This window comes from Clinocottus analis, unplaced genomic scaffold, assembly GCF_023055335.1.
Source record: "Clinocottus analis isolate CAN_PGR_092001 unplaced genomic scaffold, fCliAna1.0.p SCAF_3, whole genome shotgun sequence".
In the NCBI taxonomy this organism is placed as follows: Eukaryota; Metazoa; Chordata; class Actinopteri; order Perciformes; family Cottidae; genus Clinocottus; species Clinocottus analis.
This window is the reverse complement of record NW_027176042.1, coordinates 2,574,441-2,598,140: the sequence shown is the minus strand read 5'-3', so window position 1 is coordinate 2,598,140 and position 23,700 is coordinate 2,574,441. Positions and strand designations below refer to the sequence as shown.

Genomic DNA, 23,700 nt, shown 5'->3' with positions numbered 1-23,700 from the left:
ACACACAGACGTCAGAGCTTGTGTTGCCTTCAGGACGCTCGGACGTTTCATTCTCCATTCTGATGTCGCCGAAGAGCCCAAACACATTTAGGTTACAGTGGTTTTTGGGGGGAAATGAAGACTCTGATGTTATTTGAACATATAATATAGGAGAAAATATGCCGAGGCATCCCTCCCTTTGTCAAATTGTGTTGCTCTGAATCGTTTTTGTTTTTTTTTGTCCTGTGGAATAATGAGATCAAATAAAATAATCCTTTATTAATCCTTTAACGTACAGGATACAACAGCATACAGAAAAGTGCAAACAAGAGACATAGTAAAATAAATAAAAACAAATATTATAAATATGTAACAAACAGTAAAGTATAATAACTAAAATATAACTATGTCAAACTAGTAATGATGCTGATGATTCTTTGTGGTTCATCATCGAGCAGAAACAAATCTCATCTACAGTATCACGTCGTTATGAAATCGCCTCATCAAAAGTGCACCGAAAGCACCAAAATGACCTCAGCTCATGAAACTGAGAAGCTGGAGTGTCCGAGGCGGCCCTGAAGGCATCAGGAGACACGCCTCCCCGGCTCTCCTCCTGCGCGCGAGCCGGGGACGCGCACTCCGGCTGCGGCTGCCCGCGAGGTAATTAGTCTCCAGTCAGGACACCGCTGTGCTGTGCGTGTGCGTGCGTGCGTGTCTGTGCGTGTGTGTGCGTGTTACCGTGCCCGGCAGCAGGGTAAGTCTTTAAACCGTCATTATTGTCGTGTTCACCGGTAGTAGTGTCGCGCGCACTGTGTTTCCGTTCCCTCTAGAAGCGCGTGTCCGACAGTGAATCACTTTGTAGTGAGATGTTGTAAAGAAAACGTAAAGTTCATCATGTGCATTAAGTTCTGTCTGCGTCACACCGGAAACTTCATTAAATATGCGTTCAGTGCCGTGTGGATGACGTCAGAGAAGGCTGTGGGAGCGGGTGATGGGTGAGTGGGTGAGTGGGTGAGTGGGTGATGGGTGATGGGGTGAAAGGGTGATGGGTGAGTGGGTGCTATGAGAGCCGGATGAGGGTCCTGATGGAAGATCCTGTGTATTGCAACATGGATCAGATCCCCATGTCGAGGACACATTTAATGTAAAGACTGTACGGATGTGTTGTTGTTGTTGTTGTTGTTGTTGTTGTTGAAAGCACCCCGTGTGGTGATGCAGTGGAACACTGGAGTCCGGCTGGTTGCAGGTCGTCTCTGTCTTGTGGCTGTTGATGAATTAAACAAAGCAGATGGGTCGACTGGCAGGCAGCAGGCGACCTGGCAAGCGCCACTGCACTGTTAAATAACGCCAGCAGCCCTCTGTGCCTCTTTGTCTCTCATTGTCCCTCTCTTCTGTCCGGCTGCAACGCACACAGACACACACACACACACACACAGACACACACACACAGCACCTCAGCGAGCTGCATGTTGCTGTGAAAGGTTCAGTCTTCATGAGACGCTCTGGACCAGAACGGATCCAGAGCGTCTCATGAGCCTCACGGTGTCTGAGAGGTTTCACTGTGACAGCATGAAGAAGTTATTATTGTTATTAATGAATCTATTACACTTTACAAACATTTTAGACCCAAGTTTGTACACTGAATTATGGCGAAAAGCCCCAAATGTTTATATGTCATCTATGTTATCACAAGTTTTACTAAGGAGAGAAACCATTTGCCACTTCTCTCATAATTAACCAACATATTGTACGAGGTGTTGACCTCCAGGGTGTAATCCCCTCCTCCAAACCTTAGCATGGAGGTCTCTGTGCGTTGCTCGTAGAGGGACAGAGTGTCTTTTTTCTTTCAGTGTGTGAGCATTAAGCCAGGATATAATCTGCTGGTATGCGGTGACTCGGTCTGCAACCAGAGCGCTAGTGGACAACCAGCCTCCGACCAGACGGCACGAGCAGCAGCGCTCGGTTCAAACTCATCTGGCACGAAGCGTCTGCTGTCTCTGTTGTTGAAGTGCGTCTGCAGAGCGGCAGCACTGAGCGCTCTGCAGAGCGGCAGCACTGAGCCGCTCTGCAGAGCGGCAGCACTGAGCCGCTCTGCAGAGCGGCAGCACTGAGCCGCTCTGCAGAGCGGCAGCACTGAGCCGCTCTGCAGAGCGGCAGCACTGAGCCGCTCTGCAGAGCGGCAGCACTGAGCCGCTCTGCAGAGCGGCAGCACTGAGCGCTCTGCAGAGCGGCAGCACTGAGCCGCTCTGCAGAGCGGCAGATAAAGAAGACGCTTCAAGGAGAGAGCGTCTTCAGGCCCGTTTGTTGTGGCACTGTGAGTTTAGGGGAAGGAAAGGCTTCGTCCTCACTGGTCTCACTGGTCTCACTGGTCTCACTGGTCTCACTGGTCCTCTCACCAGTAACTGGTCCACACACAGTGTGTTTCATGCTGGCGCATGTTGGACTCTTTTCCTCAGATCCGATCCCTTTGCTTTACTTCTGTTCTGTCTATTCAACTTTCATTTTTCAGTTTGGGCAATTATTCAATTACAAATGACGAGTTTCACGGCTGAGGTCTGAGGCGTGGCATAACCAGTATGAACCAGTATGAACCAGCATGAACCAGTATGAGCAGTGTGTTCATAAACGTTGTGGTTAAACTCCAACTTGTTTGCATCGTGTCTGATCCCTCACGTCGTCGTCCTCTGCGTGCAATCCGTCTCGTAAAATCACAAAAACATAAACGGGACAAAAAGCCACAGAAATAATTGTCATTGAACACAAAGCACAGCGGAGGACGATGAGTAGTGTGAGTGGAGGTGTGTTAAGTCACACACACACACACACACACACACACACTACATGTTAACCCTGACATGTTCAGGGATAAGCAAAGCTGTCCCAGATGACCCTGAAGGCAGCATGAATGTCTGCGCCGCACGCCACAGCGATCCATCACAAACTACTGGATGTGATGACGACGCTGTCGCCACAATGCAGCTCAGCATCTTCCTGCGCTGCAGGTCCTGGTTCCTCTGGGCCGTGTGGAGCAGCGTCCTCACGAGCTGAAGGCGACTGGTAGTTTTCGTTGCGTCCGGCTGGACTCCAGCGCCTCGTCTAATCCCACAGGCAGCTGTCAGCTCTGCATGCAGGTTTTACTGGACCAAGCAGATTCTGTGGTATTAAGACTTGAGGGGGGATTTCTGTCCAGACTGACGGAGGCATGATGTGACACTTGGAGAACTGCAGGGCAGGTGTCCAAAAACACACACACACACACACACACACACACACACAGCGTTAGTGACAGTTCGAGGTGCAGATGTGGAGTCGGTGCCACATCAGCAACAATCCTGTTCTGCCCAGCATGCATCTCTGTCAGGAGGGGAGGCGTGGACACGGGGAAGCTGGGTCAGCAGGTTTTCCCAGAGTAAAGATGGAGGTCAGAGGTCAGAGGATGATCCACGGCGAGGTGCTTGTGGGCGAACGTCTCGCTGGTACTGAACTGCACGTCTGCGAAAAAATAAAGCTTCATAAGAAATATTTCAGCCTTTCAGGAAGAGCCAAGATGTGTTGTGTCTTTTAAAATGTGGAGCTGCAGGTGTGTCGTGTGTGTGTGTGTGTCTGTGTGTGTGTGTGAAGGTTCTGGATACGGGCCATCCTGGGTGTGATCTGGGTGTCGTCTCCGCTTCGTTAAACCTTAAGTGTTGATGCATGGAGCCGTTCAGTGTTTCAGCCGACACCAGCGCTCCTCTCTCTCTGGAACGAGTCGCTTGTAGAGCCGCTCTGGTGTGTTCACGGCAAAAAGAGGAGAGGGTCGGATCAATAGCAGAGCCGCTCTGTGAGAGAAGAGTTTGTTGGTTTGTGTGAAGCCGTCTGAACGACGCTGAACATCTCCTTACACACTGACGCTCTTTTGGTTGAATATCAGCAGACTGCAAGTGCAGCAGTGCACATTAAAGCAATAATGCACGAGAGGCAGTACTGTATGATCAATAATGTTCTGTTGAAGACTCAGTACCTCCCTCCTGGTTCAGCTCAGAGCTGCTGCGGCCGGACTTCAGCCTGCGCGTGAGGCCTCTCAACACCTTGATCAGTTCATTGTGGACGACACAGCACTGCCTCTCGTACATTATGGCTTTAGTGAGCGGGAAGAAGCTCCAGGTGGAGTTTGGACCGGTGCATTCAGGCTCATGCGACTCTCTGGAAGAGTTTGAGTGACAGCAGCGTGTTGTTGTGGCTCATGTGAGTCATTGTGTGTTCATGTGAGCTGAGACAGGTGAGCGTCTTTAACCATCAGAGAGGAAGCTGTGCATTACAACACACCGACTCTTCTGTTGGATGTTTCTCTGCAGCTCTCACGTTTGCTGCTTTTCTAAACCCTGGAGGACCGCAGCGCTCCGGTCGGCTTCACGCCGTCGAGTCGTTTCCTTTTTGCACGACAACGCAGGAAACTGTGATTATTCACCACAAACCCAGTGTCTATGATGATGTCTTTTTGGGCTCTTACACATGCAACAGCTTTTGGTGCACTATGGCTGAGCTTTATAGAAATGGTTTCATCTCCTGGAATCATATTTGCTGCTCATAACAGGCTGTGATGCCTTCACTGTCCCACTGATGTTACGGTGTGGTCTGCACCATGAAATGATGTCAAGGACTTATATTATTATCTGTATTCACAAATGATGCTTGTGCTGCAATAACCATCTTATTTAAAAAGTACTTTATTTCTCTCTGTGCCTCCTCAGTTACATGTTTCTCTCCCCTGAGTGGAGGTAAATAAAGCATCTGTTCTCACAGAATAGTACAGGACTCTCTCCCTCAGCTGCCTTCATGTGTCTGCAGCGTCTTGCTCATGTCCTCGTCTGCACGCTACACTGAGTCATCGTGGCACAGTGTGGAGCAGAAGCACCCCGAGGTGCTCTGCCTGTGTGAGGTGCATGCTGGGAGCTTCCCAGGTGAGTCGTTGAGGTCCAGTGACGGTTGAGTGAGAAGAAGACGTCGTCTTTTGCTTCTCAGCTGCTTGTAATTCGGCTCTCCTTCATGTTTTATTCGCGGCGCGTGATGGAGATCTCCTCTGATTCACCGTCCGTGTCCCTGAACTCTCGGGCTGGACGAGCTGTTTATTCACTTCAGCCTGTGAGGGAGCCGACCGGCGACCATCGACCTCGCCGCACGCCAGCAGCGGCTGGATGCTGCGGTGTGGCGGTGACGGGCAGTGAAATAATGCAGCGGGGCGTTCAGGGGACAGAGAGGAGTTGAGGATGTCATGACGTCAGCCCACGGTCCCACTGTAAGGAGCTCAGCTCCAGATGTTTAACCTGGTGGAGGCTGCCATGTGACCACGTGACCATGTGACCACGTGACCATGTGACCGTGAAGCTAAGCGTCGTAGCATAATCCAACATTAACAAAGCTTAGTGCTTAGCTTCTATGGGTTTTGCATCAGTTTTTATTGGCTCCCCCAGCTTTTTGATGTGTGTGTGTGTGTGTGTGTGTGTGTGTGTGTGTGTGTGTGTGTGCGTACCTGATTTAATTGGACGATGTGGGACTGTTGGCGATTCAATTTTTCCACTTTACGCGACGCCTCCCTGACTTTCCTGGTGTTTTCCAGCTCGTGCACGATCATCATGTCCAAACTAGTTCCCCGTAGCAGTGAAAGCTCCATAATCCATCACTAATAAAGCAGAAACTACTTGAGATGCTGTGCGGTGATGGCGTTCAGAGCCGCTCGTGCATCCATGATGTCATCGAGTTCACTCTGGACATGTGACAGTGAAGCCTCTTTCCCTCCGTCACGTTGTAATGCTTCAACCTTTATTCCTCTCGTGTCTTTTCCTCCCCCTCCTCCCCCTCTTCAGCCTCCTCATGCATCACCACCTGTAAGAAGGCCGCTCCTCCGCCAGTGCCGCCCCGCACCACCTCCAAGCCCTACATCTCGGTGACGGTGCAGAGCAGCACCGAGTCGGCCCAGGACAACTACCTGGACCAGCAGGACCGGCGGTCGGAGGTCAACAGCCAGTCGAGCCACGCCCACAGCAACTCCTCCGACAGCCTGGACAGCACCCGGGCCAACAGCCTGGCCCGCGGCCTGGCCCGCCCGCCGCACGTCATCCCCACCCCCGTCGCCATCCCCAGGGAGCCGTTCGTGGCCGCCACCTTCAACGCCTCCACGGAGACCAGCGACTCCGTGGTGACGCACGAGCCGCTGAGGTCGGGGCTGAGCAGAGGGGCCCTCGGGGCCGAGGAGCCCCACGTGGCGCCGGTGCCCAGACGGAAGCTGTCCTCCATCGGCATCCAGGTAGGCGGCGCCGGAGAGTCAGAGCTCCGTCAGAGCGTCAATGTGCTCACCAGCTGCAGGTCCCTCTGCCAGCAGAGCAGCTGTACATAACATCCTCTCCTCTCCGGTGTGCAGAGCTGCTCCTCTGCAGAACTCACTGACATCCTGACACTTCTTCAATTAATAATCCAGCACAAAGTGATGCAGATTCTGGTGATTTGGTTTATTATTTAGAAGATGAAAACACTTGCACATTTCCACTAGATCAGAGCTTCTCAAAATGTGGGGCGCGACCCTCTAGTGGGCTGCGGAGGTATTGCAGGTGAGGCGCGGGGGGAGATTTATTAATCCCACAGTGGGGATTATTCTCTGCATGTCACTGTCCTCAGTAATGAAGCAGCTTTGTGCTGCGGTGAAGCTCTGGGGCTTCAGTGCCTTGCTCAAGGACACTTCAACATGAAACTATGGGGGGAAAACAGGATCCAACCGGCTTCCTTGCTCATCTTTTTAGCCAAATATGAGCTATTTTTTTGCATCTATAACTTTATTTGCATTGTTTCAACACACGATGGAGCGATCTGGTTTTACATTTTCTTCAATCGGAGTCAGAAGGTTGGAGCGTTGTGTTCCCATGCTGTCGGGCCGGTGGGAACACTTTGCTTCCTCAAAGTGGAGTCAGAACCAGTTTGAGACCCGCTGCTCTCGCCGGAGTTGAAGGCCTGTGAAATCATTCGCTGCGGTGTTTTTTACGCTTCGCTCTGCGTCTGCTCTCAGGTCGACAGCATCCAGGAAGTCCCTCGAGAGGAGACGCCGCCGCCGCCGCCGCCGCTCGCCAGGTTTCAGTCCATCGGAGTACAGGTGGAGGACGGGTGGCAGTAAGTCCTCTTCCTGTCCTTGTAACAACGTGAGGAATTTATATTATAGCCACACACACCGCTCTGACTGTCCTCTCCCCTCCCTGAAGCTTTTGCCCATGTGAAACCGATGTGGATGTTGTGTGGAGACTCTCCCTGTGTGTCGTGCCGCTGGTGAACGTCGCGTCCCGGCATGCGTTGTGTTGAAACTCGTCTGCTCGTCGTGTATTTGAGACCCGCTTCTCAGTGCCTGTGCTGTGGGCGCTGTGTGCTCGTGGTGCCGTGAAAGCAGGAGTTTCCTCCTGGATCCTGTTGGTTCTGCATGCGGCTGGTGCTCCGACCCGTCATCAACAGAACCAGCAGAACCACAGCTCCGTCCTGCTGGACCGTGACGTCCCCTAAGCTGCTCTTGTCCTCTGATATTTGCTTTAAATTCTTCAGTCGGGCTCATAATATTTCATTCTCTGCAACTTGTTCAGCCCCTTTAGTCCACTGAGACTTCCCCTGATGCCACAGTGCAAATGATCAGCACTGTTTATTTACACCTCCTGACCAGCAGCAGTGACTCGTTGTGTGTTTGTTGGTGGCTCTGATGTTGCGTTGTGTAGCGCAGCAGTGTGACGGTGTGTGTGTGTGTCTCTCTGTTCCAGGCTCAGTCGCTCCAGCAGCATGGCCTCAAAACAGGAAACGGACTCAGACACACAGGACATCCCCGTCATCGCCCACATCAACAAACAATTTGAGAAGAAGGTCATGGTGAGCAGCGGCAGCCAGGCCGCCGGCGCCCCCTCTGGCGCCCCCTCTGGACGCGACTATTTAGACAACGGAGACGCTGCGGGCGGCGCCGCCTCCCCTCCGCCGCCCAGGCAGTTCCTCAACCGCTCCACCACGCGGAGCAGCTCCTCCTCCTTCTCAGAGAGCATGGACCCGGCGCTGGACCCCTCGTCTCTGCCGCCCCCGGACCCCTGGCTGGACAGCGGGAACGGGAGCGCCGGCGGCGGCGGCGGCGGCCCCCAGAGCGGAGGCGGGGGGACGCTGTGCCGGAGAGACGGCCACTGGTTCCTGAAGCTGCTGCAGGCCGAGACGGGACGCATGGAGGGCTGGTGCCAGCAGATGGAGCAGGAGACCAAAGACAACCCGCTCTCAGAGGAGGGTAAGGCCGAGTGAGGCCGAGTGAGGCCGAGTGAGGCCGAGTGAGGCGGTTCAAGGGTCATTTATACTCTTTAAGCAGAGACGCAAGCACACAAGACACACAAGGACCCCCTCGCGTGGTCCCAGCAGCCATCTTGCGTGCGTCACCCCAAATTTCTGACTATCCGTCAAATGCAAGCCCGCAAGGCTGTGATTGGTCCGATAACCACCCATAAAACCCGTCTGACGAGTATCAGGACACGCAGGTGGAGGTGAATTCCTGGAGGGAGATATCGTGAACGTCGGTGTGCAGGTCCACTCTACGGTCGTTGCGCCACCTGCTGGTCTGGAGCATGCGGGGCGCTCGCTCACTGCGGCGCTCGTTGCACGCTCCAATCCGTTTTTATTCCCTTCCCAAAATGTTCACGCAAGAAAGATTTCTATATTTTCTGTAGGTAACATTTTTAATTGTAGATTTGTCGCTGCTGGACCGGTCTGATGGTATCTGTGTAACTGATAACATCCAGTGACATTCTCTCGTTGGGCTAGAAGAAGAAGTTAATCTACTGTTTAATCTACTCAAAGTTAAATTAAATCATTTGGCCCAGAAAAAGACAGAGAAAAGCCGATTGTTCACTCAGAGCGCCGCCGCCGGCCCCCTGACTGAACCGGCGTCTTGAGCCGCCGTCTGACCTCGGCATGCGGTCCAGGACCCGGTGGCAGGTTCTGCCTCCACAGTCGCTCCCCCAGACGGACTCAGCGTGGAGGGGATGAGGCGGTAATACCTGGGTTACCACACGAGCAGGCCGCTAATCCCCAGAATTACACAAATCTACTCTGGAACTGATTAAACCTCCAGATTAGATCAGTGCTCCGGCATCAGCAAGTGAACACACACACACACAGATACTGTACACATAAACAAACACACTTTAGATGGTCAGTTGTGCATGCAAGTGTGTGTGTTTGGGATTAAAAATGATGCAAATCTGTCCTCCAGAGCTGAGTCTCACATCACAGTCATCATGTAGCTGGAACGTTGCAGTGATCAGATCACGGCTCCGAGTCTGATGTGATCAGCTGGTTCTGCAGCAGAGACTCGGCCTTGTGGTGCGGGAAGACGTTTGTGTGTCGTCCACAGCGTGAACGACACGATGCATGAGATGAATCATCATGAGAGTGATGTCACAGCCTCCTGTGTGTCGTGTGTGTCTCCCTCAGTGCTCGGGAAGGTCCGCAGCGCAGTGGGAAGCGCTCAGCTCCTCATGGCCCAGAAGTTCCAGCAGTTTCGGGGACTGTGTGACCAAAACGTGGTATGTGTGTGTGTGTGTGGCCCACCAGCACAAAAAACACCAGCTTATAATAAGCCCATAATCCATCCCTGTCTGACGCGTCTCACTGGCAACGGCTTCATGCAAATTGTTTCTCGATGTCTAAATGGATTATATCTGCAACAATATGAAATAAAATGACCTCATACAGACGTGCACCCTGTCACCGGCTCAGCTAATTAAACGTCTTTTATTCATATTTTGCACAGCGCAAACTGTCCGGAGGTCTTTGTGCGTTCAGTCCGTTATGTACGACGTCATACGCGCTCGTTTATTTTCTGTTTGTGGAACTTTACAGGTCCTTTAGCGCGTCAGCGACGCAGCGCGTGTTTTACCCAAAATGTCTGGACATTGAGGAACAGCCGCTCAGACAAAAGAGAAATGACGTCTTCATATCATCAAATGATTCCTTCATATGTGTAAACATGGAGGCAGCTGAGGGTTCAGTCTGTTGTTTCTTTTTAATCTTAACGTCCCGCTGGATCCTGAACGTTTGCACTTGTTTTTGTTGACATTATCATGAATGTAATGTGCAGATCAATATGTAGACTGATTTTATTTGTCTGTGTTGAAACATTTTCAGTGTTTCACTAAAAGACGAAGCGCTCGTTGTTCATTTTGCCTTCAGATGAAGTTTAGAGGTTAGTTATGAAATGTCTCCCTCTAGTGGAGAGAGAATGTTAGACGGTGTGTTGGTAATGCAGTAATGCAGGGCAGAGGTGTAGTCCAGATTTATTTATTTATTTATATATATATATATATATATATATATATATATATATATATATATATATACGTAAGCTGCACCCTGATGATGGGACTCTGATGCTCTCTCTCTCTATCTATCTATCTATCTATCTATCTATCTCTCTCTCTCTCTCTCTCTCTCTCTCTCTCTCTCTCTCTCTCTCTCTCTCTCTCTCTCTCTCTCTCTCTCTCATTGTTTCCTGTCATCACTCCACAACCTAAATAAATCATAAGCAGAAACCAAAACTCTAATCTAACCTAAAGAAACAAAAGAAACCTGCAATAAGTGAATAAATAAGAGAATATATAACTGAATAAATTAGTGATTTTATAAGTGATTTTATAAGTGAATATATATATATATATATATATATATATATATATATATATATATATATATATATAGTGAATAAATAAGTGAATATATCGGCGTGGACTCTAATTAGTTTAAAGACACAATTCTGCAGTAAAAAGCTTCACAAAGTGGACACATGTAGGACAAAGTATTTTTAGATGTATAGCCTAGTTTTCACTTGTGAGTTGAGTAAACTGTGTGTGTGTGTGTGTGTGTGTGTGTGTGTGTGTGTGTCCGTGCTCACAGTGGGGGCGTTGACAGTCACTCAGTTGTGTCTTTAGTGTCGTTCACACCGTTGAGTGCAGCCTGAAAGCAGAGCGACGTGATAACGACGAGCAGCAGACGCGTAGTGACCGCCGGCTCCGGCTGGCCGAGTGTCAGCTGGACCGAGAGGACGACTCGTAGCCGACAAGTGGAACGAGCCCGAAGCTCCGTGTGTGTGTTAACGTTTCCATTTCAGAGGCATCCGTCTGCACTGCTGATGTGAAATAATAAACTGCTCTGTGTGCTGCTGCTTCCTGTCCGGTCCATTGTATCCCTCCTCTCTCCTCCCTCCTCTCTCCTCTCTCCTTCATTGACTGTGCTTTCCTTCCCCCTCTCCGGGTCAGAATGTGAACGCCAGCCCGCGGCCCACGGCCCAGGACCTGGCGGGTTTCTGGGACCTGCTGCAGCTCTCCATCGAGGACATCAGCCTCAAGTTCGACGAGCTCTACCATCTCAAGTCCAATGACTGGCAGCCTGTGCCGCCGTCTGCGGCGGCCCGGTCGCCGCCCGAGCGGAAGGTACTTCCCACCCCTGCTGCCCTGTGCCCTGGCTGGGGTAGGAAAGCCGCCGAAACCGGCCTCTCTCCTTCCACGACCGCCACCATTTCTCCCACTTTCCTATTCTTTTCTTTTACCTCCCTCCCTCTGCGTGGGATGAACTCTTAACAGGGCCTCCCTGTCCAAGACAAAGGGGTCGGAGAGATCCCTTTAGGCATGCATGGAAGAGAAAAAATCATCTCAAAGAGGGCTGTGTGGTGTGTTACAGATGTGAAGCCCTGCTTTGAGCATGCATGCGTCACTTCCTGTGTGCTGGTCGCACTGAGCATGAAGATGGTCATGTGCAGAATGCAGTCCGGCTTTTACTGTCTGGATGTCTCCGCTTATGCTCGTGTGTGTGTCTCTGTGTGTGTGTGTGTGTGTGTGTGTAGCTGAGGTGCTCTTTCTCTCTGTGTGTCTTGTGATCCCTTTATTGTGCTTTAAGTTGGATCTAATGTGGTCATAATTCATGTTACCATGTTCATGTCGACAAAAATTGTCATATAAATGACTGTTTTTTTTCCTCCCAATGTTTTTACAAGTTGTCTTTCTGTCTCTGTTTGTGTGTTTAACACGTAAAGCCACTAAATGAGATTTCCGGCTTTACTATCGATACGATCAGCATCGTGAAAATGTCTTTGTCACAGTCCTGTCTGCCGAACCTGCCGAGACCACCTGAAGCTCCTGAAGACGGTTTCCATGTTTAACATTCTCTCACTGTCTCTGTCCTCCCTCCCTCTCTTCCTCCCTCCCTCCTCTTCCTCGCTCCACCCCGCAGGACGAGGAGAAGGAGGCCGCTTCAGCGTCAAAGAAGCCCGGTAAGGGCCGGCCGTCGCTGGGCCGCGAGAAGAGTGCGGACTCCTCCTCCTCCTCGTCTTCGGCCTCAGCGGAGAAGCAGAGGCACGAGGCTCGCAAGCGGCTCCTGGCGGCTAAAAAGGCCGCCTCGTTCCGCCAGAACTCCGCCACGGAGAGCGCCGACAGCATCGAAATCTACGTCCCCGAGGCCCAGACCCGCCTCTGAGACGGCGGGGAGGACGGAGCGAGCGAGCGAGCGAGTCAAAGGACAGATAAGTGTCGCTGGAGTACCTGCAGGAAGGAGCGGGGAACTTTTGCAATGCAAACGAGCTCCTGTGAGGAACGATGGAGGGGGGAGGAGGGAACGACTTGGGACGGGGCGGGGGGAACTGGGCATTTCACACACACACACACACACACACACACACGGTTATGGGCTGGTCCTGGTGGAGTCAAATACTTATCTAAAAAATAAAATGAGTAAAAACTTTTGAGGACTGGAGACGTTGAAGCAGGAGACTCCTCGTGAGGCTGCCATTGAAAACCTCATGAACTTTTGTCTTGTTCCTACTCTTGATATCATAAAATTGTTAATGAAGATATTGTCACTATGACAATTATATCCTACAGAATCTATACAAGACTGTTTTTAAGCGCTATAAGATCTATTAAGTGGACAGGAAGCTGTCGCCATCGTCCTCCTCTTCCCAGATCATTGGCCATCTTGTAGCTTTGCACAACAACCTGTGGCCATCTCACACACACACACACACACACACACACGCTGCACTCGCACACATGACAAACTCACACCTATGTATGTCTTCCTTGTATTTATTTCTTTACTCATCCTTTGTTGTGTATGAATCCATTTAGATCTGGTTGCTTTGAATATTTTGGGTCTGATATGATTGACGGGGTTCGTGCGCTTCCTAACGAGCGTGTTCCTCCAAATGTTCTCGTGTCAAATGTTTGCACACAGAGTCTGTAAAGTTTAGTTTCTTAATGATGTTTAATGAAAGCACATCTCTCGTGAGGATCTTTCGTCACGACGCTCTGGAAGATGATTTTCTGCTTGGTTGTCGTGTTTGTGCTGAAACTGCAGATTCAGGAATATTTTAGTCAGGATCGCTGTTCCATCTGTTTGTTTTAATGCTTCTTTAAGTGCTTTTATGAACCTCACTCAAGTACAGCAGCAGGCTGACGATGCAAAGCCGTGTGTTGTTGTTTGTGGGACGCACAACCGGACGGCTGTTATTTTAATACAACGCTTCTGATTCATTCTCGCTCATCAAATTCAATCTTCTTGTTCCCTCCCACATTGACCCTCATCCAAAGTACCTGCACTTTTTAATTCAAAGAAACACATATTTAATTAAAGCATTAGTCATGTGTTTTCATCATTTATTAAACGTGACCTGCCTTTTTTTTTTTCCTAATGGAAGACTGCATGAAGCCAAAGATGAATTCACCGTTTCAAATTCAACCGACGTATTTAAATGTCAGCCGCAGGGAGTTTAACAGTGGAGATGCAGTTCACTGCAGCCACAACACCAACATTGAGATATGCACACCAGCTCAGCTAGGAAAGCTCACCGCTACGACGGAGCTGTGCAGCAGCACCGCTACGACGGAGCTGTGCAGCAGCACCGCTACGACGGAGCTGTGCAGCAGCACCGCTACGACGGAGCTGTGCAGCAGCACCGCTACGACGGAGCTGTGCAGCAGCACCGCTACGACGGAGCTGTGCAGCAGCACCGCTACGACGGAGCTGTGCAGCAGCACCGCTACGACGGAGCTGTGCAGCAGCACCGCTCCCCTCTCACAGGACACCTCCCAGTCTGACCTGTAGGGGGCAGCAGGGGTCACATCCCTTCAAATACACACAACATTGTAGTGTCCTGAGCTGTATGCATGCAAGGAAAAGGCTTCACAAACACACGGTGTGCGTTACACATGTCCCCTAAACAAAGAGGCCGGTTTTTGTTTTAAACCTCACGTAAACTTCTGGGTTTAAGTGCTCGTCCCCGACTCTGTCTTCCACTCACATTTGGTTCCTTCCAAATGCTAAGCAAACATGACTTCCCCTTCCTAATTAGTTATGCTAAACTCCTACAATGGCTTGGCTTTGGCCTCGTTCTCACCTACTCTGACCCAAAATGCAGCCCGAGGCGTTGAATTAGAAAAGTCAGATGCCAACTGTTCTCGCTCCAGCTTGGAAAGAGCTTTCTCTTGATGGCAGGCCTTTGTTTGCCTGGGGATGACTCCCAGCAAGGAAAATGGCTCATGGGTGTCAATAGTCTGCTATCAATGCCCCCCCACCTCCTCCTATTCAGGAGGGCGGATAGCATCGTTAGCACCTGAAGGCCTTTTGTGTGATTTGCACTCAGTCGACGGCTTGATTTGATTTGTGACTGCCGGGAAAAAGTTGTCTGACGAGTTGTTTCTCTGAACTAAGCCGTGGTTTCGATAGCGGAAGTCCAAAAAAAACAGAGTGATTGACACCTTTTGATGATCTTAATGTCCCGGGTATCGCTGGTAAAGAACACGTCTGGTATCGCGTCTCCATCTCTTTCTCGTCTCCAACCACTGCCAGACTATTTTTAACATTTAACAGCGTTTCATATCATTTCCTTTTCTTCCCATTCGCCTCGTTCTCGGGGGCCTGAACCCGGCTGTCTGTCACCCTCCCTCACGCTGAAGGTCTGCCTGACGGATCAAACGCTGCGCGGCGTCTGCAGCGCGCCGAGGGAAGGAAGTTCCTCCATCTCACCGTCACAAACTGAGACGCAAAGCTTTCTGCAGCCGGTAAAAGTTTCATGTGGATAAAGCCAAGAGAGCTCATGCATTTAAACAAGGCTTCCCTCCAACACACACACACACACACACACACATCACTGAGACACTGAGTCTGAGTCCTGGACCCGTGAGCGGCTGCAGAGCCGGTGATGTGAGGCTGACTGCGAGCGTCTGCTCGCGCCATCGGGTCTCAGTGCGTCTTCATAGGAAAGTGTTTAGTGAGATGTTTATAATGTGACACTGGTCCACCTGTTACCTGTGATACCTGTTTGATTTTTCACTTTTCCCTCTGCAGAGGGGTCTGACATCGCACCGTGCTTAAAGTCTGGCTTCCCTTTGACATTGTTTTGTTTCTGCATTCCAGGACTGAGAGAATAGTTTTATCAACAGGAGGAGAGTTTAATCCCAGTGAGAGGAAACCTTCACTGGGAGACCACCAGTGAATCCACTCTACTGTAGTCAAAAGGCCTGCGAGCAGAAACACACAAGCACATTAGCATCTGTGCTTTGTTCCTTTGAGTCGGGCGTAGAAGTGAGGACGGGGTGAGGGGCAGCGTCACACCACGAGGAGGAAAGACAAGAAGCGCCTAAACATACTAGAACATATATTTTATGAAGCGAGCACTTATTTTAAAGAGTAGTTTGTGTAATGCGCTGTAGGCAGTGTGCGGGTTAGTGTAGACGGGTTGTGTTGTGTGAGACGATGAGTGAGAGGTTCTTAAAATGAGGTTTAGATTCTTGTCACTATACTCTGGTAACAATGTAAAGTATATGTGCAATACTGAGTAAAAAGGGTTCTTTGATATTAAAAGTAATGTACTAATCTTGCATTTCTCCCCTGTGCTTCTTAAAGTTGTCTTCTGTAAATAGACCGGACTGGAAACGTCATCTTTTACAATGCTGTAGATCTATTTATACTATTTCAAGGTTGTTCAAATGTATAATGGAGTAACATTCAATAAAATGCACACAATACTTTCTCAAAAAGTTCACCCTGGTTGTTGTTGCATCATTTACCAACGAGATGGCATTTTTATTTCCACTATTTTACAGAGATGCAGTACTTTTTATTGTTATTATAGGTTTAAATCTGTGTCAATATGCAATCTTGCGTTTTGTCTTTCTAGCATCAGAGGCATACGTATACATGTGTTTGAACACACGTTACAGATGTGTTACCACAGGTAAAGTGCACTTCTTCCCCTATTTCATGTGTTTGTGTGTTTGTTTGTTGTGATCTGGCTCCCGCTCCTGTTCCCGGGGCTTCCTCCCGGTGCTCCCGGCCCTCGGCGGCCTGCCCTCGGCCTCTCGCCGCATAACTTGAGCCTAATTGTGTTACGAGCCGCTCCAGCGCGGTCCCTTCCGACGCTTTCCACGTTTCTGATTTATGTAACCAGAACATTTTGCTCAACGTGACGTAAAGCCCGTGTCGCCGTCTCGCGCGGAGGGGAGAGAGAGAAACGACCACCGTGGGTCCCGCCGCGCTCCGTGGAGCCGTTCACGCGCGGGGATCGCGTCGAAGTGACCGAAGGACGTGAACGGCGTCGAGAAAACAACATTGTTTCAATGACTGCGCGGCGCTTTGAATGAAATGGCTCTCCCGTCACTCACCATTACGCGCAGACTGTCTGCTGTCTGGCGGAGCGCGCTGATTGGCTAACGGCTGGCCAGGAGGCGAAGGGGAGGCCCGTGATTGGTCGACGGCGGATGAAGGGGCGGGATCATTTCAGCTGCGACTGTCAAGATTGGTAAAAGGCAAAAAAAAAAAAAAACTGGCGCTGCTGCGTGCAGGTAAAAAAGGAACAAGCGACACAAAACAGACACATTCGTCTCGGTGGAGCGCGAGGACTGCGATGGAGACAGAGAAGCTGTTCCGCGCGACACAACACACACAGCGACGCGTTTAGGTCGGCGGAGAAGAGCGAGAGAAAAGCGCAACACCTTCGGCTTCTTGGAAGAAAGTGCCGTTGTGTCACCCATCGGCTGGCTCGCGGGCACGCTTTGTACGGCGAGCAACTTGGACAGCTGCGTGTTTTCAAGCGAGCCATCAACAAAGAATGAAAGCATTCAAACGAGGTGAGCGCGCCCGCATCGTGTTGTCGTTCCTTCCCGCGGCCATGCGCGTTTACGAGCCACTTAGTGCCCGTCCGCGTGCCCGGCTGTTGCTTTTGCTCGCTATGCGGGGCTTTTCCCCTCCTCCTTGTTGCAGCGTGTGTTCGTGCTCCATTTGGAGGGACAGCTAGCCAGCTAGTTATCTCTGGAGGCGGGCATGGTGTCCATCTGGCGGCGTGACATGCGGGAGGCTGCGCCGTCCTGCCGGCCCCCTTTGTGCGCTCCAGATGGCTAATTTACCGAGTAGCTCGGTCTGTCTCCAGTGTAACGTTGAAGCATGACTCTAGAAAGGGGGTTTTGTATTCTTTGTGTGGTTTGGTGTGTGTGTGTATCGCGTGCCCTCGTGAGCGTGACGTTACCGCTCAAGACAAAGCGAGCCCCGGGCTCCAAAGTTGATGTTTGGCGAGTAACGGTCAGACTCAAAGTGTCGGGAAGTTTCGGTCCCGTGCAGCGGTCCGGCCTCTCTTCGGGGAGAGGAGACTCTGCTGCTGATGTGACACAATGTACGAGCGGGATGCATGTGTTGCTTCCCGATGAGGCAACGCAACTTTGTTGTGGGCCACACAGTTGCTCTGTAGCTTCACGTGAGACGTCAACGCGTGGATGCGGCTCCTGAACGGAGACAGTCTGTTCATTTAGGACGGGAATGATTTAAATTAGACTTTATTTACTTCACAGTTTGAACACCGATTTTTGGTCAATATGACTAAAATCTATATTTTTGACAAATAAATGTAAAATCCCATTTTTTAAAGTGATGTTTAGTGCATTGAACCATGTTTCATGTTGCATTAAATCAGACAAAACACTGAACTAACAAAGTTTAACAAAAAGTGTTTTTCTGGTTATTGTAGCAAAGAAAGATTTAATTGGTACCACACGTGATAAATCTGTTCCACTAATTTAAATCAACAGCTTTCTCACATTATTTCCATGTTTTCATTCGCAGAAATTGGTGGAAATGCACTTAATTTGTATTTTTTTCATTATTTTTTAAAATAAATGCAACCCCCACTTCCCCGACGAGGCTGTAGAGCTCAGAAGGTTAGCCGGCAGCGCTGAGCCCAGTGGACGAGGTGCAAACGGCTCCTCTGATGGTCAATAGGTTGCTGGGCCGCCGGCCACTGTGATGTTGATATGCACACAATCTTCTTTGTGAAGACAGGCGCTGCCCCGGGGGTCAGGTTTCACCAGCCCCACAGAAAGACATTCACTGCATTTTGTGGCCCACCCCTGGGATCAGGCATGCTCCATTTTGAGGGGAGATTCTCTCCAGTGGCCACAGCCCACGCCGGCAGGACAACAAAGTTCAAGCCCCAAAAGCAGTCGACCGACTTTGTTCCCGCTTCTTTAAAATGAGTCAAATGTGGAGGTTAAAAGCAACGGAGTTGTGTGTACTTTTCACTGATTGCTGCCAAATCCGTATTGAGTTGAAGCGTCTGCAGGAGCCCGAGTGACCGCACAGTGGTGTAGCGAGCGCTTATAACACCGTAAATATTAATATTACTGTCTGTTTGTTTCCCCCAGCGCTGGAAGACGAGCGCGGCCCGGAGCAGGGCCACTCCTCCGCCGTGTCGGACAGCGATGACGGCGCCCCGCTGGACCTGTCGGGGAGGGGTCTCTTCGGGAAACGCCGCCGCCGCGGCAACCTGCCGAAGGAGGCGGTGCAGACGCTGCGCAGCTGGCTGTACGAGCACCGCTTCAACGCCTACCCGTCGGAGCAGGAGAAGCTGAGTCTGTCGGGCCAGACCAACCTCTCCGTGCTGCAGGTGAGGAGAGACCGTGGTTGTGTTTGCTGAAGCCGGCTGCGTGGCCGGTGCTGAACACAGCATTTCACCTCACCGCTATTATTCACAAGGGGTCATATAATTAAGTTATTACTCGTGTAGGAGCCCAAAAGATCCAAATAAAAGCAGTAATAAGTTATCAGGATAAAGTTTGATGGGGTGCGAGCTGCAGCTGTGTCGCTTCTCACGCGGTGAAGAAGTGAAAGCAAAAGCAGGATGCTGTTTCCTCCTCTCGGCTGCGTGGGGTCTTCCCTTCTCACGTCACGGCATCAGAAGGAGACGTTTCCTCTTCCCCCCTCGACACTCGCAGGCGTGCGCCGACGGACATTAAAGAGGCGTTACAGAGCGGCGGCAGAGTTTCTTGTTGTGTGTCAGTTCACTGGAATGCCTCTGGCTGGCTGCTCTGTGGCTCAGCATATTTCAGCTCAGACCTTCATTATTGCCAGCTGTCTGAGGCTCGTGTGTGTGTGTGTGTGTGTGTGGGTGTGTGTGGGTGTGTGTGGGTGGGTGTGGGTGTGTGTGTGTGTGTGTGTGTGTGTGTGTGTGTGTGTGGAGCGGCACCACTAGAGGGGGCGAGCCCGGCCTCGTGGACGGATGGAGGAACAATGTGTAGGTGGTGCTTAAAATCACAGTGGATCATTTTTAGCTCTTCAATTACAAAGTTATGGATCGGCCTCATTGAGTGTCTGACACTAGTGAGTAAAGAATGAAGCCCTCAAGAAGAAGAAAGTCAAAGTAGTTTCTTTTATTGATTTATTTCTTCAAAGAAATGTCTTTCTTTGTATTAACCCGTTAAACTGTGGAGCCAGTGTTGTCTCCAGACCTCTTCGTCGCAGGAACTCCAAATTAATTCCAATACTTGTGTTTATTGTCAGTATTTGTTCAGCAAAGTCTTGGGGGAAAATCACTTCTAAAAGATATTTTAATCATAACTATGAACATCCAGCATGATATGAGCCAGATTCCCCAAAAAAGCCTCCTGGAGCGTCAATAAGACACCTTTATGGAAAGATTAGGACCTAAAGAATCAGAACCTGCAACAACAATCACAATAAAACAAAGTCTTGTCCTGTTAGGAAGGAGTTTCAGTCAAGAAACTGTGTTGTTCAGTTCAAAAATAGAAAAACATTACGTATTCTATGTCAAACGGTTGTCTGAATGGGGCATGCTGTTCCAGTCATGTTTCAGTTGTGTTCATGCCAGAATATCTTCCTCTTTCCTCAGATATGCAACTGGTTCATCAACGCGCGCCGCCGCCTCCTCCCTGACCTGCTGCGCAAGGACGGCAAAGACCCCACAAAGTTCACCATCTCCCGCAAGGTCGGCGGGAAGAGCGAAGTCCACGCCGCCAACAGGGGCGGAGCCAGCTCGCCGGACACCGGCGCCTCCACCGGCGCCTCCACCGGCTCGTCTCAGCAGCGGCCGTCCGTCATCCGCTCGGCGCCGACGCTGGACCTCAGCCTCCTCGGCAACACGGCGACGGCCATCCTGACCGGAGCCGGCTTCCCCGGGAAGGAAGGCTCGGTCCAGGCGCTGATGAGGCTGGACACGCACAGTCTGCTGAGGGAAGCCGAGGAGCGGGGCGCCAACGTGGTCTGCCTCACCGGCACGACGACGGCCGCCAGCCCCACCGGCGGCCTCTTCAACACGCCGCCGCCGACTCCCCCCGAGCTGTTCCAAGTCCAGGACTTCAGCGACTTGCGGCTGCTGGTGGACGCCGCGCTGCAGAGGGCGGCGGAGCAGGAGAACCTGAAGCGGCCGCAGGAGAGCCAGAGCAGGCCCGCCGAGGCCGTCAAGGCCGAACCCGGGGAGGCAAAGCCCAGCGCCTACGCCGGCGACACGGGGCCCACGCCGCCGCCGGAGGACGGCCAGCAGGTCATGGATCCCTCCAGGGTGCAGAGTCTGATGGAGAAGGCCATGGCCGTGGCCCCAGAGAAGGACCCCGCGCCGCTGGCTTTAACGGCCTCGGTTCCGGCGCCCGTCTTGGCCTCCGCCCCGAGGCCGTCTCCTCTCCTGGTGAACAAAGTGATCCGGAGCCCTGCGGAGAAGGACGCCGCCAGCGCCCCCGGCCCGGCCCAGCCTCCACTCGTCCCGGCCCGCCTGCCCCCCGTGGTGCCGGGGTCCGCCCCAGTTTCAGGACCGCCGAATTCCAAGAAACCAGCCGCCGCCGTCAGCCCAGCTCCATCGCCCGCTCCGGCCTCCAGCTCGGGTCCGGCGCTCGTCCCAGCCACAAGTCCCGCCTCCTCCGGCGGCGCTCCCAGCCCAGTGTATTCCCAGGCTGTGGCGCTCGTTCCGGCCAGAGGAGTCTCGCTCTACCTGCCGTTCCACAAGTCGCCCTTAATCCCCGTCAGCGTTCCGTTTCCGTCGCCCGACTCGGCGGCGGCGGCGTCTCCGGCTCTGCTCCACGGCCCGGTCTTTGCCTCTGCGCAGACTCCGGCTCCTCTGCCCGCCGCGGCCCAGATGTCCTCCTCCACGCCTCTGCTGGGCCTCACCGCTCCTCTCCAGCCTTCCTCCTCCTCGTCCTCCTCCTCCTCCAGCATCAGCAGCAGGAGTTCTGCGGTCTGGAGCATGGTCCACGCTGACACCAGGCAGCCCAGCTCTCTGCAGGGGGTGAAGACCCCCATCGGCACGGTGTGGGGCTCGCAGCACGGCCTGCACACGGTGAGCGAAGCCGTCAACTAGGAGCCCAAAGCTGCCACCTCTTTCCTACATGTGAGTGTCTGGAGGAGAAGAGCCAACCGTTCCCGCTGGCTGGACAACACTGTACATAGGAGAATGTATCTTCGTCACAAGTCCCCCCGTCTGTCATCGACCGCACGATGAACTGGGACGAAGCGACAAACAAGAGGTGTTAGAGAGACTTGCTGTTTCAAGCAACTTTTTATTGTTTCACTATGTTGTCGTTGGAGCCGCCTGCTGGTAAGAAACCCTTTTTGTGATGTCACATCTGGAAAGCACTGTTCCTCAGTGCAGAGTCATTGTGTTGTACAGTTTTTGATGCCGTTTGTCTTTCCACGTTACGATTTATAAACGAGGCGGAAATATCCCTTAATTGTATACAATGTGGATTGGTGTCATTTCCAGGACCAGCAGTTCTCTCCAGTAGCAGTACGAGACTTTATTGAATGTACAAAACGCATTGATCCCATTGGCCGGGCTGCTGTCATCCACTTCCAGCAGGAGGAAAGAGACTTGTTTTCCCTCCACGCTCAGCAACAACGCCGTCGACCTCTTTAGTATTTCAGATGATGTTCTTAAGAATTTAATCTGTTCTGTCCTCTTTGCATTGCACCCTTTTGTTTCTTCTTCTTGGAAGTGACCAGAAGGGGAATTGATTGTCCTGCAGCGAGCCTGATTGAATGACTGTCTCCCCCCCTTCCTCTGCCTTTTTATAGCGAAGGAGATTCATTGTCATCTCAACCGCTCAACACCAGCTCTCCAGCGCCTCGTGTTCCTTTCTTCTGTTTATAAATGCGAGCCGTGTTTTTGCTGAAAGTGAAGCGGTTCTGTCCGTTTGTGCATCCTTGATCGGTTGTGTACGATCTTCAGGGACGATGATGATGATGATGGAGGAGGGCTGTGGGTATAGGATGAAGGGGTCACATTGGATCTGTTACATAAATCAATTGGAGCAGAGCGCCGCGGCGCTCCTGCAGCTCCCGACTGAACGCTTTCATTTGCCTTTCTACCTTTTTTTGGAGCGAAAAACTTTAAATGTGGGATCCTCTCCAGGTTTCCCCGTCGATTTTTAGGGCATTATGATTTGTTTAAGGTGTTTAAAACCTGAACGTCTTACTGGAGAACAGAGGACTTGGTGCGTTTAGTGTCTTGGCAAAAGCAAATGTAGCACCTGTACTGAGATAGCTGACATGTTGACTTGTTTGTTCTGTTGTTCCTGGTTCCACCTGTGTTTAGAAACGGTTTCTTTAGAGTTCTCATCACTCACAGCTGTAGTTTCCATGAAACTGTCTTTGCATCAACAACAATATATCTTGGGCATCTTTTTAACGGCGTGGAGAAGGTGCGTCAGTACTGCTGAGTACTGCCGCCTCACCACCGACAACGCTCCTCTTCTTCCTGCTTCCAGGAGGGCGTCTCCCTCCTCGTGCCGGTGGACGTCCCTGGAAGTGTTTTACTGGTTTTGTCTTCTGTTACAGGTACTCACTAGACTGCATTTATACCTCAATTTACACAGGTGATGTCAGGCTTGGGTCATATGTAGAATACTAAGTATTAAAGTAATATTTTTATTGTTCACATACTACATCACGCCACTGTGACAACACCTTTAATCAGACTGGAAACGGCTGGCTGAAGATTAGGCAGGCTGTTTTTTTGTTTTTATTATCAGTGTTTGTGTTTTTAGAGAAGCGACACTCCGATCAGACAATGTGATGATGCATGTAAATATTTTCAGTCATGTTTTTTTTTTTTCTTGTATTGGCATGGACTTTATCTCAAACTATGTAGTTTCTTTTCAGCCAAATGCATTGAAAATGTTTGCTGGTTCCTGTGGTGAATCATGACCGTCGCAGTGTGACTGGCTGCTGTGCCTTAAACCCACGACTGAGGGCCCGACGGCCCTTTTTATATAAAACCTTCAATAGTCTGTGCAATATATGCCTTAAACTTTAAATGTGTTTTGTATAAGCATTTCAAAGAAATAAAAGTTCAGTTTTTCAGAAACGCTATTTCAGTCTTTTGTCTTTTTTAATGCTTTCGTTTATTTCTATTGAATCTTGTGAGTC

At 51.0% G+C, this 23,700-nt stretch overlaps 2 protein-coding genes across 7 annotated transcripts in view; both read left to right on the top strand.

Moving 5' to 3' along the window:
• dlgap4b (discs, large (Drosophila) homolog-associated protein 4b) overlaps window positions 1-12,582 on the top strand; it is an 85,925-nt gene extending 73,343 nt beyond the window's left edge. For 5 of the 6 annotated variants that reach the window (XM_068593505.1, XM_068593502.1, XM_068593503.1 and 2 more), the window contains 6 exons: window positions 5,823-6,262; window positions 7,016-7,116; window positions 7,746-8,248; window positions 9,448-9,539; window positions 11,268-11,441; window positions 12,238-12,582. In XM_068593505.1, coding sequence (XP_068449606.1) covers window positions 5,823-6,262; window positions 7,016-7,116; window positions 7,746-8,248; window positions 9,448-9,539; window positions 11,268-11,441; window positions 12,238-12,480 — 1,553 coding nt within the window. In that variant the 3' untranslated portion in view covers window positions 12,481-12,582. Of the gene's footprint in view, window positions 1-5,822; window positions 6,263-7,015; window positions 7,117-7,745; window positions 8,249-9,447; window positions 9,540-11,267; window positions 11,479-12,237 lie in introns of all 6 variants that reach the window. The other variant, XM_068593504.1, reaches the window with a different exon arrangement.
• A 4,293-nt stretch (window positions 12,583-16,875) lies between these two features.
• On the top strand, window positions 16,876-23,604 carry LOC137796534 (uncharacterized). Its single transcript, XM_068594522.1, has 3 exons — window positions 16,876-17,129; window positions 18,693-18,934; window positions 20,177-23,604. The coding sequence occupies exons 1-3, from the start codon at window positions 17,111-17,113 to the stop codon at window positions 21,632-21,634; spliced, it is 1,719 nt and encodes a 572-aa protein (XP_068450623.1). The 5' UTR covers window positions 16,876-17,110; the 3' UTR covers window positions 21,635-23,604.
• Window positions 23,605-23,700: the final 96 nt, after the last annotated feature.

Coding starts and splice junctions, on each gene's coding strand:
- LOC137796534 (XM_068594522.1), top strand. Junction 18,935..20,176: donor CCAACCTCTCCGTGCTGCAG/GTGAGGAGAGAC, acceptor CTCTTTCCTCAG/ATATGCAACTGGTTCATCAA.